This window comes from Gekko japonicus, unplaced genomic scaffold (assembly GCF_001447785.1).
Source record: "Gekko japonicus isolate JY-2015 unplaced genomic scaffold, Gekko_japonicus_V1.1 scaffold24, whole genome shotgun sequence".
In the NCBI taxonomy this organism is placed as follows: domain Eukaryota; kingdom Metazoa; phylum Chordata; class Lepidosauria; order Squamata; family Gekkonidae; genus Gekko; species Gekko japonicus.
In genome coordinates this window covers 2,120,101-2,134,836 of record NW_015164665.1, presented here as the reverse complement: position 1 = coordinate 2,134,836, position 14,736 = coordinate 2,120,101, and the positions used below count along the sequence as shown (strand labels likewise).

The window sequence follows — 14,736 nt, the reverse complement described above, 5'->3', positions numbered from 1 at the left end:
TGTAATGCCAGCTACTGAAGATAGAAACTGTATAATGAATAGCAGCTGGTAAGCTCCAAGTTGGTGTATCCTCACTGCAAGACCCCATGGGCTGGGAGGGTGGTGCAAAGGAAAACCCACATAGGCAGGCTGGAGAGGCAGCAGTGCAGCACTGGGCAGATGCTCCCAGGATGCTTGACAGATGTAGATGAGGTTGTCCTGCCATGCTGAAGCCACAGTGGAGTGGCTCCACCCACTCCCCCAAGCACACACTCCCTCTCTCCTTTGCACCAGTTGCTCATGGGCCGCATAAGAGCCCTGGACGGGTCGGTTCTGACCCCCGGGCCTTATGTCTGACACCCCTGCTTTAGGATATGCACAACTTGCTGTGTTATTTTTAAGGAAGCTTGGGAGTGAGAGCAAGGAGGATTAGCAGCTCTGGTGGGGGGCAGTTAGCCTCAGGCAGGACTATGAATTGAGCCATCACTGGCTCTCTTGGCCACCACCAACCAACTGAAGAATTCCATCTCCCAGGAGATAGATAGATGTCATTTTGGTAGGCCTTCTGCCACTATCTCTAGATGCTCTTGTTCCAGAAGGCCTTTGAGGAACTTTGACTGATATTTAACTTCTGACGTAAAATGTGGTACATTTATTGGTGTTTTACTTCCCATAAGGAGAAATAAAATCAGTGCAGCTTTTCCTGTCACTGTGTTTCTAGAAGGCCCTTGCATCAGTGGAATTTCTCCCTAGGCCAGAAAGCCACCTCACACAGGTAATTCTGGCTCCATTATAAGCAGTAGTTTAGCTAAACAGCTGCTGGCCATGTTTGCCTGTGTGACAGAAGCAAAATGACAGAAAAGCCAGAGGGGTTGTAGCTACCAACTTTAGGTATTCTTCTAAGAATGCCCATATTGTCATGCTTTTCCTATAATCTCTGACTGCACACCCTCCCTGCCCCTTCTCTGCCCTCATTAGCAGAGGAAAACCAGTCTCACATATCTGAAATTTGAGATTTTGTGTGTACATGCACACTTTGCTAAAAACTGAAATGCAACCAACTCCACTGTGGGTGGGGAGAAGCAACATTCCAGTGTGAACAAAGAAAAGATAGGTTAACAGAGGGCTGGTTAGGGAAGGATGGAAAAGACAATAAAAGGAATGGGAGTGGGAGGAAGTCATCCTAGACACTGTTGAGGGAGGGGCTGGGAATAGGGAAAAAGTAAACCCAGATATTGGAGGGAGGGAGGCAGAATCTCCACTCGCACTTATGTATGCTTAATCTAAAACACAGCTGCATTTTTATAATGGAGAAGTCCTTAAACAGACTCTTAAATGACTTCACACTTTGTCACTTCTGCAACCCAGTGAAACTGCAGCAGAAATCTAATCAGCATCTGAACAGGTGGAGCATTTTCTCACCCTGTAGTTCAAGACCCTATAATGAGCCGATAGAGCCATACAAAGCTAAATCCAGTGGGGACTGTAGAAGACTTTGCAGACTAGTAACTGCTGTACATACAAAACTCAGTCAACATAAGCCTCATAATACTAGTTAAATATGTTTGATAATGTAAAGACTGGAATGCATTTGTATTAATCTTGCTTTCAGCTCCTGGTAGAACATACAAAGAATCAGAAAATGCAGGCTAGAAACAGAGCTCAGCTACTATGAAGGTCATCTATGCCCTGAGGTGGGAAATTTTATACCACTGAGAGACGCCCATCTAAACCCCTCTCAAAGGGACACCAGTACTGAAGAGGCTTCCTTAATGTCCCTAATATAAGTATATTGAGTTTTCAAGTGTTATTGCCTAGACAAGTTGTTCCTAGCATTGAATCTCTTTTGTGACATTTTAGTAGAAACCAGGTGATGGTGAGCTGGATAAAAAAAAACTGTTTTGCTACATGTGAGATTTAGCCTTTGCATTCAGGAGCAAAATATTTAGGTCTAACTTACAAAATTGACCCTAGAAGTACAATGAACTGAAACACACTTCAGCTGGCTTTGTTTTGAAGCAGTTACTCAATTTACAGTGCAAAATGTTTTTCCGTTTCTTAAAGAAGAAGCAGACTTTCTACGGAATGGAGCTCCAAAAACCAAATACCTTGCCCCTCATGACTCATCTACTTCACATGGGGACATTCAGAGCATGGACTGCAAAGATTACTCAAGCAATTAGGCAGGTTTTATGAGGGAATAGGTGGTACAGGAGTCTAGGAGATACTCTGGTGCTTGATGATTTGGAAGAAGAAACCAGCTGGAAGGCAGAAAAGCTGGCAACTCAGAGAATCATGGATGATCAGAACAACATGCTTCTTGTAGTATATACTGGTTAAGGTCCTTGTGGCTGACCTATGGCAGTTTTTACACACATTTCAAAGGCAGTCCCAAAGAGCCTGGTTCAGAAGTCTACAAGATAAGCAGTCAGGGCATGAAAGTGACCACACCCAGCTATGCCCTTTCCAAGGCAACAAGACTGTCATGCCTTAACTGGTAAAAATTGGGCCTGGCCACTACTGCCATATGAGAATGGAGTTGCAGAGCTGAGTCCTCACTACCACAGGAACTTACAGTCATGAGGCAGCTGCAAGTTCTTCCATGGGAACTAAATTCTTACGTGCGTGGGGCTGCAGTTCTTATTGGGAACAGACCCTTCTGCTTTTCTTCAAGGACCATCTCCCCCTGACCCAAAATAGCCCAGATGGAGTGCTATTTGCCCCACTGGCATGTGTGCTGCTGGGCTACAGGCCAAACAGATAACTCCCTGGGGCCAGTTTGCATTGGTAAAAGAGCTTGGGAGGGGGGAGAGGAAGGAACCATTTCTTCCTGTGTAACATGTAGTTCAGTCACAAACACTCCAAAACGTGTGCCCAACCTTTAAAATGAAGTGCATCCCAATCCAGAAAATATCAAACTACTAATAGCTTGTTCGGATTAAGCTTTATTCTTTTGTCATCCTGTCCATCACTGATTCTCGGGCCTCTAACAAGGAGTGGGGTAGCTTCACTATACTGAGTATGCTGTACTTCAAATCCCCAGACAACTCCACACACTGGTTTCAGAAAAGAAGGGAAATATGGCAAAGTATCGCCTGCTGTACCAGTAAAGTATGTTCTAGTACAGGAAGATACTCTGCTTGGTATTGAAAATTATATGGAGAGGCCTAAGATTCCACTGCCCTGCCCAGCCTCTTCATTATGATGTGAGAGCCACTTTGGGTTGTGGTTAGTGTCTGACTAGGATCTGGGACACCCAGGCTTGAATCCCCACTCTGCTGTGGAAGCTCACTGGGTGACTTTGGGCCAGTCACACACTCTCCACCTAACCTACCTCACAGGGTTGTTGAACAAAGTTTGAGTTCAGTGGCAACTTTAAGACCAATAAAGTTTTATTCATGGTATAAGCTTTCATGTGCAAGCACACTTCCCCAGACAGTGTTGTTGTGTGGATAAAATGGAGAACAGAAAAATATAGGGGTGGGGGCATGGCTCAGTGGTAAAATATCTGCTTGGTATGCAGAAGGTCTCAGGTTCAATCCCCAGCATCTCCAGTTAAGGATCAGGTGGTAGGTGATGTGAAAGGCCTCCACCTGAAACCCTGGACAGCTGCTGCCAGTCTGAGTAGCCAATATTGATCTTGATGGACTAAGAGCTTGCTTCGATATAAAGCAGTTTCAAGTATGCAATCTGTTTTGGATCCCCCACTAGGGAGCAAGTTGTTGTTGTTCAGTTGCAGAGTTGATGCCAACTCTTTGTGACCCCATGGACCACATCACATCAGGCCCACCTGTCTTCTCCAGCACCAAGCAAGGCAGGGTATAAAATGAAGTAAAAACAAAAATCCACCAGTTTGGGAGACTCATACATGACTGCCTTTAGAAAAGAGCAAGTGTCCAATAGCACCTTAAAGACTAACAAAATTTATTATTTATTTGATTTGTATGCTGCCTTCCCTGCAGACAGGCTCAGGGTATGAACTTTCGTGAGGCACTTCTCACTTCTTCACTGACATGTACTTATTATTGGCTGTGGGTGGTTGCTCTTTCAACATTTGAAAATTAACTGTTGGAATTTAAGCCTGCTTTCTTTGCTTAAGTTTTCTACCAAGTGGAAAGAAGAGTAAGTAGTCAGAAACCCATTCTGGTCCTACATGAATTTATTCTGCTTGCCTTTTTCCCTTTGAGACAGTCACTACTTTTCTACGATAATTTTAGAATAGTGCAATGCCCAAGGCTGGTGTACAGTTTTGCTTTGGGTTTCCTATCGGTTGTTGTTGCTGCCATGTGTGCACTGATGAAGGGAACAACAGGAATTCAAAGCAGTTAATTGTTCATAGCCCCTCTTGTACTTTTAAAACGTTTAAACAATTTTATAACTGGGAGGGATGGGGGGAAATTTGGCGGGGGGAGCAAGGGCAAATATGCAGTGCCACCTTGCTTAACAAAAGCATGAAGCTTGATAGAATTTTCCCACACTCTTTGCCTTGGAGTAGGAGTCAGCTGATAGCTTAGGCAATTTCCACCCTCCTCAGCAAGGCCACCCTTGCTAAGAACTGACTATGCATTTATAACAGCCCTCCCAACATGAAGTCACTATGCTAATGGTTATCTTTGTATTTAAATACACTATAGAATCACAAGGAAGAAACAACAAAGGAAAGGAAGTTAGCACATTGGAAAGAGAAATTTTTACAGTCTCTTAGCTAAAATCTGTTTCTCAGGGTCAATGAGGCACTCAGTATTTTCTTCATGGTCATGTCAGCAAACTTGCCAGGAATGCTAGAATTTGATCAACGTTTCAGAATTAATCTGGTGTAACTGTATCATAGATGCAACGAACATGAAATTGAGCAAACTTCAGAGGACAGCAGAGGACAGGAAGGCCTGGCGTGATCTGGTCCATGGGGTCGCGAAGAGTCGGACTCGACTGTGTGACTGAACAACAAAAACTGTTTCCATTAGCATGTTTTGATTTTAAGCGTATTTTAGTTTCACCTGCAGAAAGCCTTCTATGTGCAGTCATATAATGGGCAACTATTTTAAAGAATTTCATGCTTCAACACAGGCCACTACCAGAGAGTCATAGATTGTACATTTTGGATAGGGGTGACATTGGATAGTAAGATGGCACCTTGGACCCCTATTTATGGTGGGGAGCACTTGTATAGTAACCCTCTAAACATCTGTGTGAAAACTTTGCATGTGAATCAGACATACATGCCTGCAACTAATTCCAATGTTAAAGCACCACATAAATATTTGGAGATTAAACAGACATGCTAAATGGGAGGTACAAGCATGTAGGTAGTCCATCTTTCCCACAACAGGAATCTAGGGCACCTTTGCATCATCTTACTTGGCCCATAATGTCTCAAAAGAGAAGTGTTGCCAGGCAATCCCTCCAATGTGTAAGATACAAACCAAGAGGAACAGATTTCATACAAGTAGTAGAAAATGTAAGGATACAAAAGGAGAACTGGACTGGTCTTCCAGACAACTCAGACATTTCATGATGCTAAGAGAGCCTCTAAAAGTCCACTCAGTTCTTTAATGTAGTTGATCTTCTGGCACAGAAAAGCAGCCATCTCTAAAATGCATAATTTCATGCAGATTCACATTTTCAAATATAAAAAGCAGAACAGGAGACAGAAATCAAAAGCTGAATTGGGAGTGGTAGAAACTGGTATCTTCTTTTTTTGTGGGCTGGAAAATTCTTAACCTTGCATGCACGTCCCGGGTTCATGATCTTTCATTGTAGTCATTTCTGTACTGCAGCAGGATATTGTTGGCCGCTGACTCACATGCAGACCTTTTAACTTAACTCCTTTGTTCAAGGTTTGTTTTGTTGATTTCCATACAGAAAGCAATTAGGCTTCTTGTTATACAAATGCTAAGCCCAAAAAGGCCTTAACCCAGCATTCAAAGTTTTGAAGCTGATAATGAATTAAAGATAATTTTTAGTAGGACTTCAAAATTTAGTAGTAATTCAAAATACATTTCAGTCATTCTTCTTAATTTTAAAATATTCAGGAATATAATTTACCAGTATATAGTAAGTGTGCCATTTGCAAATTATTACAAGGAAGGGATACTGAGAATTGATAGGGACTCAGTGTTTTCTCCCTAACTTCATTCATGAAACTCTTAGTGTTGGGTTTTTCTTCATATAACTGCTGCATTGTACAATTCAAGAACTCAAATGGCAACTAAGGAGATATGTGACAAGATAGTTTTATCCCATTTTACAGAGTGGTAGAATTACTAGTATATGCTGCCTCCCACCCTCTCCAAACAACTACGTAACTCCCTACCAAGCTCCTGAAAGCTATGTAAGTGAGATTTCCCAAACAAGATGTTCTAAACTAATAAGGCAACAGATCCAGACATGTTGGCTTTTAAAATATTCTAAAGACAATCTTATCCAAAAATTAGGAGGCGTGCCTTAGCCTTAGTTAGAAAGAAAACAAGTGAGAAACTTGCAGAAGTTAAGTGTGGTTCTAGCTCCCTGCACAATTAGTAACTCCTGGCTCATAATCTAAATGACCCACCAAACCACAACCTTCCATTTATTCTTCTACCCTTTCATGCCAAATCCTGGAAGCAAAACAAAACTTCAAATTTTATTAAAACCTGCATCCTAGTAGCAGAATTCATGACACACAGCTGTGACAGACTGCACTTTTAAGCAGCTTAGATGTGCTGTGTAAACAGATAAAGGAGTGTGAAGGGTTAATTCTACACAGAATTAAGTGATAGGCTGTTCCAAGAGAACCAATTGGTTAGCATCAGGTGAGCAGAGAAAGACTTCTGAACTGGATGCTGAGGAGATTTGATTTCAGTCCTAGCTGAGAAGTGTCAAGTACTGACAGTTTAGGAATTCTGAGAGCAGTTTAACACAGACAGGAGAACTGGGGGAAAGTTGGCAAGGAAGTCTGGGAAGTATGCAAAGACTCCCAAAGAAAGGGGATAGAACTTCTAGTGAGAGGAGAATTTCCCTATCCAGTCAAACAGGTAGTTCTGAAGAGTGCAGAGATCCCTGGTCTGGTGTGGTTAGAAACTGTCTTTAGAGACCTTAAGAGTCAGTTAAAAACTCAAGATGAGTACTGTTTTTTCAAGAGAAGGGGTTTGGGTACTGAAAAGAGTGTACCAGCCTTCTGGAAACCAAGAGAATACTCGAAGACAGTGTCAGTGTGCTGGAGGGTTTGGAAAACACTGGGACAAAAGCCTCTCAACATAAAGTTTTTAAGTAACTCTGAATAGCTTAAGAAACTCTCATTAGCTGGAAACATAAGAACTAAAGTCTGTGCATGTACTGATTTTACCTCAGAGTTATCTACATTGCGTTACCTCAGACGTTTTACCGTTGATTTCACCTGACCCTTCCCCTCTTATGTTGAATAAAATATTTTGTTAATTTGGAATATAAAAACTTCTCGAATGCCATTTAAGTTGTAGAAGTTAAAGGAGGCTCCCATTCCTTCCCTCAGGTTCCTGGGCTGAGCAAAGAGCCAAAATATTATACTGTGACAGGGTAGGACAGGTAGAATTCTTCAGGAAAGAAGAAAACAGATAATTAGAGCGGCTCAGTCACAAAAGGGAAATAAAAATTGAGAGAAAATATTGCCTCTGAGGGAGGGGAAGTGGATGGGGGTGTCATACACGAGATTAAGAAAATATTTGATAAATGCTATTCCTTTGCATTCCCTTTGCATTCAATCTGTTTTCCATGGCAGATTCAGTGGCTTTTGAACCCCCACAAGATGTTACATAACACAGACCCTAATTATGTAGTTTTATTTAACCAAAATTGCTACCCTAATTTTAGAAGTCAAGTCTTCTCTGGTCCTAGGCTTCTCCACTCCTTTGTGACATATCAGTCAATGGTAGCCAGAGAGACAATGATATGTCTGGACGAATCCATTTATCCAGTTGGAAGCGGCAGGCAGTCATCCCCTAACTTCACATATGGATGGAGCCAAATCAACATTGATATACTAGTTTTCATATCTAATATATATATAATCTCCTTTTACTTACAGGGAACTAATACTAGTGAGGATCTGGAATTGCCCTATGCTTTGTTAACTGGGCCATGAACGTCAGTTTCCTGTCCCCACAGCTGTCAACTTAAAGCCTTTTAAATTCTTTCCTCTTTTGCTTCCCCACACTGCCAGTCACACCAGCGGCTTGCACAATACTCTTGCTGTCAGTCAGTCAGTCAGTTACCTTTATTGCTGATATCCTCAGTTCACAGAAGAAGTAAATTAAAATTTTGTGGCGAAAGGGATCCAAACCATAGGCAGAATGTCAAATTTAGTTCAAAAAGCAAGTCAACAATACAGCATTTCAAGTATTCTTCAAGACATACCCTCAAATTTAAAAAATAATGTGTTCCAATATGGGGCTAAGTAGTTTTAACAACTAGAATATTAAGCAAAACTAATATAAGCATACACCATGAGAACTGAAACATATAACACAAACCCCATAAATGGGAACTTTATTAAACTAGCAAGTTAAGTTCAGAAATGTATAAATGGTCCATTAAATACATCCAGCTCATTTTTACACATACTGAGATTTTACTTACAGTTTCCAAACACATAACAATTAAATTATTTTCTTTTCAAGCTCACTACCATCAAAAGGTAATAAAAATCCATCACCTGCTCTCACAGATGAGCACACAAAAAAGATACAGCTAGGGTCAAATGAACATGCTTTTATATTTAACCTTTGAAGGAGAATTATCTGAGAAGTTCACAGGGTAGAAAGCAATGGTTCCCTCCAGTAACATTTAGAATTAAGCCAACCATGGCAACAGGGTGGTGGCTTGTATGGAAGGCCCGTGGTGCATTTGATGGCATTTTTGCATATTTTCCAGAAAGGAGATTCTGAAAACCATTCATATATATATGAAAAATAATGTAATGAGATTGAATGGTATAATTACTAAACTAGCTGACCCGACGTTTGTGTCAATTATTGGTTTATAGAAACATCTGTGCACGTAATTAATGGAGACAGATGAATCTTCATGGGGTGAGTAAGAAAGTGGCAGTGATAAGAGAAGGTGTTAGAATATTTCCATTGCATTTTTTAAAATGAGGTTTTTATAAATGAAAAAGATAGCACATATTTAAATAAAGAGGCTGACGTAACAGCCAGTTTCTGCACCTACATATATGTACCTAGAAAAGGGACAAGAAGGCAGAACACATCACGACAGGTTTTCCCTCCTTCTCAAAATCCTAGTCTGAACTAGGGTCATATTTTCCCCAGCAAGTTGTTTCTTTTTTTAACTTTTTTAAAAAAGCTTATCAAAAAGTAAAGTTTAAAAAGGTAGTGTTAAAATCCATATCTGAAGCAAATTAAGCTTATTTTACAAAAAAAAAGTGCCTTCCATCATGCATAAAAGGAATGTGTGTGTTTCATGCCAACTGGTCATATTGACAAAAGGGAGGCAGCAGGGAAACCAATGGCTCTTACTAACCAAAGCCATAGCAGCATTTCAAGTCATCTGGTATTAGCTAAAACCAGTGGAAACAAGAGTTAGTAGGAAAAGTGCTCTGCATGAGGTTGCAGCTCTTACAGGTTTCCAAAGCTGCAGCATCTGAGATATGTACTATAAATATGGCACTTTTGTACATCAAAAGCTGGCAAGTTTGCATGTGACTGACACAAATCAGGTCACCTGTAGTCATCTTCTCTAACAGCTACCTGTGGTTTCTGAACACCATAGCCTTCAGCTAACTCTACTCATTCCAGCACCAGTCATTCCACAGACTAATCTACTTGTACATGCAAGGCAGTTCTTCCACACTCATGGAGAATCAACATTCTGCCCAGCAGAGTTTCCCCTTTCCTGTTACAGACACACATACAATTTAAGACATGCTGTGAATTCAAGGTGGTATTACAGCAGCGCCTCCCCTCAAACAGCAGTGTCCTAGTTAACCATTATTGTAGGCCAGCGCTTCCATGTGTCCAATTGCCAGCAATGGACTCTGCAACAGGCACAATATATTCTTGGAGCCAAGGTTTTAAAGTGATCCCAATCTGCTTTTCATCTTTTCCCCAAAAGATGTTGAGAACTGCATATTTAGAAACACAGTGGTTACATAAGAACTGAACATCATCTCCAGTTCTGCTTCCCTCCACCCCACAGTAGACAAAATCATTTCTTTAGCATGGAAAATCAGTGTGGAGGTACTATGTCCCAAAAGCAAAGAAACTTTGTTTACAGCTATTCCATCAGTCAATCTGAATACATTCAATTCAGACATACAGCAGGATCAAAACCAGACAGCTAAGGAGCTTGTCATTCCTGATGCACAACGTACCTTAATTACCAGTTGATACTATTAAAATATAACTTCTTGGATATTTCACAACAGACAAATTTCAGCGTTGAAAAAACTGGTTTTCACATTCTGTATTGCTAAATGATAACCCCCCATATTTTCAGAAGTGATTCAGCAATTTTCCTATTGTAGTCTGACTCCCTTCTTTAAATTTAAGGGATGCTGACTTCTCCAGGTCTGTTTGTTCCCTTAACATAGACTCCATCTTAACACTTAGGTGGTCAACAGTGTCGGTGCTCCGTTTAATCATTCTAGCACTGTTTGCTCTTTTCAGAGGGCTTCCACTGTTTTCCCTTGGATTAAACTCATCAGTTGTTGTTGCTATTCTCATCCTAGGCAGCCTCTGAGACAGGGACCTTGTGAGTGTTGGAGCTCTAGAAGAGGCTGGCAACTCCACCTTTGCGCATCTCGAGGAAGAGGCCACTGTATTCCTGGCAAAACTTGGAATGGGAGTTGGTGTCTTGGGAACGATGACAGCTGTGCTTTTGTTAGTATCTACAGGGGACTGCTGGGGCTTGGTCGAAGAGCGGCATATCTTCGTTTCATCATTTTTCGGCTTGGGGACATACCTGACAGGCTTAGAGCTTGGCTTTTTAAAGGAGCCTTTGTGCTGAAGTTGCTCCCTCTCAAAATGGCCACTGCTTGAATATGAAGTCCCTCGCTGGAATTTTGGCTCCTCTACAGATATGCTTTGCCTGTACAGAGGTTTTGGCACTGTTTCTGCAACACCCCGAACAGAATTACGTCGCAAGGGCCGTGTTTCAGTTACAGTGGTTTCTCGAGGTGCTGGTTTTGCCTCAGGCTTTTTTGTACAAGTAGGGGATGGTGCTTTAGTTGATCTGGAAATAGGCACAACTTTTCTCATATTTGCATTCTCAGAGGCATTTAGAGTTCTGACTGGTCTGGGGTGATTGGGAGGACCGCTGCTGGATTTTGTGGAATTTGGAGATTTATCTTTTAGGGAGTTTCTCTTTGGTCCTGATGCGTCTTTGCTCTTTACATGTCTTTCCTTAGGAAGACCAAGCTTGCTGGTAGAGTCTTCTTTATCAACTGGAAATGAAGAGTTGACACCTAAAAGAGATCTGCCACCAGTTTGCAGGTCATTCATAAAAAGGGCCATGGCACCATCTTCTTTTTTCATTTTGTTGCCACTGAGCTTTCCACCATTTCCTTCTGACAGATCAAGTGTCAAAGAACAGTCAGTAGTATCTGATATGCAGAAGGATGGCCCATGCACCTTATTTCCTGAAACACTACTATCTGTAGAATTGGGACTATCACTACTAAGTTCTGGAGCTTCATCTTCAGCCTTATAAACAGTCTCTCTAGATGTTCTGCATGGTGATACTGTATCACCTGCAATGCCAGTCTTCAGATCTGTCCCACCAATCTCAAAATGAACTGTGGATGGGTCCTCTGTAGTATTTGCTCCATGGAGGTCAAACTTAAGCAGCCCAGTAACAAGTTCATGTTCCTCAACAGACAGATCCCACGGAGCTGTACCTGTGGCTTCCATACAAGGCACATTGAACCTGTACTTGTCACTGTCCACACTCTCTTGTTCATTGGCAGTATCTAACTCCTCTACATCTTCTATGAGACCAGGCTGAGGTGGGGATGACCAGAAAAAACTGCAGTCCGTGCCTTCTTCAGATGCCCGATGTAAGTGTGAGTTAGTTAAACGATGCTCTTCAGACTCTTCAGATTCAGTCCAAGCTACACTGGGTCTTGCTTGTGCACGGGGGAGGCTGTTTGACTTGTTTGGCTCCTCATCCTTTGAGACCTCTAGGAAAGCCAACAGCTCTCGTTCTGCAGTGATGCCCAAGGAATGACGGGACCGCCTAATGCTGGCATTTCTGTAGGAAGGACTTTGGGGTCTCTGCTGCAAGAAGGGTAGAAAATCTTCAAGTCCTCTCCTAGTCAGTGTACCAACATCACTTTCACTGCTGCTCCTGCCAAAAGCCCCAAGCTCTCCAACAACCCATGACAGACGTTTATCTCCCCGCTCCTTTAAACGCTGCCGCTGCTGAAGTTCATGGGCCTCTCTTTCCTTGTTTTCCTGTTCAGAAATGGAGGATAAAAATGTTCAAAATGAAAATATTTTAAACGTATCTTTACAGCCATCCTCCTCGCTTTCCTCTGACTTTCGAGTTTAGTTATGGAGTTCAAATTACCATGGCAGCCAATTCCTAACATTTATTTATTTATATTATTTCCTTCTATTTATATCCCGCCCTTCTCATTAAGCAGGCTCAGGGTGGGTTCCAGCCTGTAATCATCTGCTAAGTGCAGATTTATATCATAAAAACAGAATAACAAAATACATACAATAAATGCAATAAAATAAGTACAATACTAAATATTTTAAAATAAATTCTACCTCAACAGACATATAAGAGCGACTCATTGGGGGGGGGGAGGGGGGAGGCCAGATTGAACTGGATACCCGCTACCTCAACTGAAGGCCTGGTGGAAGAGCTCCATCTTGCAGGCCCTGCAGAACTGTAAAAGCTCTCACAGGGTCCTAATTTCTGATGGGAGCTAAAAAAGCTCTGGCCCTAGCTGAGGTAAGTCGGATATCCCTAGGGCCAGGGGCCATCAGCAGATGTTGATTCGTAGTGCGCAATGCCCTCCGGGGCTCATATGGGGAGAGGCAGTCTCGAAGATATACATGGTACCAGATGGATGGCCCAGGCTAGCCCGATCTCATCAGATTCTGAAGCTAAGCAGGGTTGGCCCTGGCCCATCCATCTACATGGAGGAAAGCAATGGCAAACCGCTTCTGTGTATCTCTTGCCGTGAAAAACCCTATGGGGTCACCATAAGTCAGCTGCAACTTGATGGGACTTTCCACCACTATCAGATGAAGTAGTGAACAAAGGTGCTTTTGTTTTGCATAGCACTTAGGCCTGGCTGATAAAAGTGTTATAAAATCCTCAATCACGTTTTATTTCATTATGCTGAAGCCTCCATTAAAAATTCAGTTTGGTTGTGAAGCTCAATAAGCTTCCAATTCAAAATATGTACCCCCAAATAATCCAACTACTACATGTAGCTAAATTCTTGGCCAGGTACATATATTCAGTACATATATATATTCAGAAGATATATATGGACATACACAAGTTTTACAAACTGGATCAAATGAAGAATGAACTCCAAAAATATCTTTATTTAAAATAAGCAATATTTCCCCATCCTTTCTTAGAGAGGGAAAAACTCTAATTCCTTGTTTTTCAAGAGAACTTGAAATATGAATGTTTGTAGCCTAAAAACATTTAAAAAAAGCAAACATTTTGAAATTTTAGAACTTTAGGGCCCAACTAGATGTGACCGTGTCCCTGGGTCAGACCTATGAACACCGCTGCCATTTTGAAGTCTAACGCGGGAATTTAAAAATGCCACAAGTGCAGTGGGATGAGGCACTCATTTCCTTCCTCTATGACTTTTCAAGTGCTGAAACAACAACACCCCCCACACAGCTGTTTGGGCACTTGCAAAGGCACCAGAGGCGAGAAGAACAAAAGTGCATCATCCCACCGTGCCGCAAGCCCAATCATAACCAGGCCCTCGCAGCACTTTAAAATGACCTTGTTAGGATTTAAAATGGTTGGTGGCATTCACGGGTTAGACCCAGGGATGCCATCATGACTAGCTGGACCCTAACTACGTTTTGATCACCAAAATGGCTGACATTCCTCTCTTGTGATTCTCCTTACATCTACCTTGGACAAGACTGCTGAAATGGCACGTCATCACCAAGGCTATATTTAATGTGTATCTTTGTGCAGGCTCACACTTTGATGTTCAAGAGCAGGATTCAACATCTTCTGAACCTCAGCTTTCTAGATTTCGTAACAGTAAAACTGTGAGCAACATCTGATGGACTTTACATAAGAAACAATTCTGGCAGCTCTGATGTTCACATAGTAGTTCTATGCAATCTAACATGGCAAAGAATAATTGAAGGTTTGGGGATGTACACTTTTGAGCAGGCTTGGATCAAAAGAGTTTGTCTCCTGACACACTGAAGCTATATCAAAATTATTATTTATACTGCACAATAGTGCATTTTACTTTCATCTCAACAACCCCTGGCAGTAGGTTAATGTCTCCAGCAGTGGATTTGTTCACAACAAGTGCTAATGCCAACTACAGTCTGCCATTACATGACCAAGCCAGAGGTCTGGAGGGCAAAAGCAGACCAACATTTACCAGTTCAGATATAATGACAAACTATGATTTACACCAAGCAACTAATTGAATTGGAACACCTGAGGACAGTAGGGCAGGGGAAAAGGGAATGTGTGAGCCTGGCTATATAACATCAAGCCACAGGCTGGTACTGTGTGTAAAATGACCTTACAACTTGCGAAGTATAGCTAAGCATG

At 41.8% G+C, this 14,736-nt stretch overlaps 1 protein-coding gene across 1 annotated transcript in view; it reads right to left on the bottom strand.

Annotated features, from left to right (window-relative positions):
* Nucleotides 1-8,526: 8,526 nt before the first annotated feature.
* The window catches only part of FHDC1 (FH2 domain containing 1), a 52,994-nt gene continuing 46,784 nt past the window's right edge, over nucleotides 8,527-14,736 (bottom strand). Inside the window, exon 12 of the mRNA XM_015409050.1 lies at nucleotides 8,527-12,404. Coding sequence (XP_015264536.1) covers nucleotides 10,446-12,404 — 1,959 coding nt within the window. The 3' untranslated portion in view covers nucleotides 8,527-10,445. The remainder of the gene's footprint in view (nucleotides 12,405-14,736) is intronic.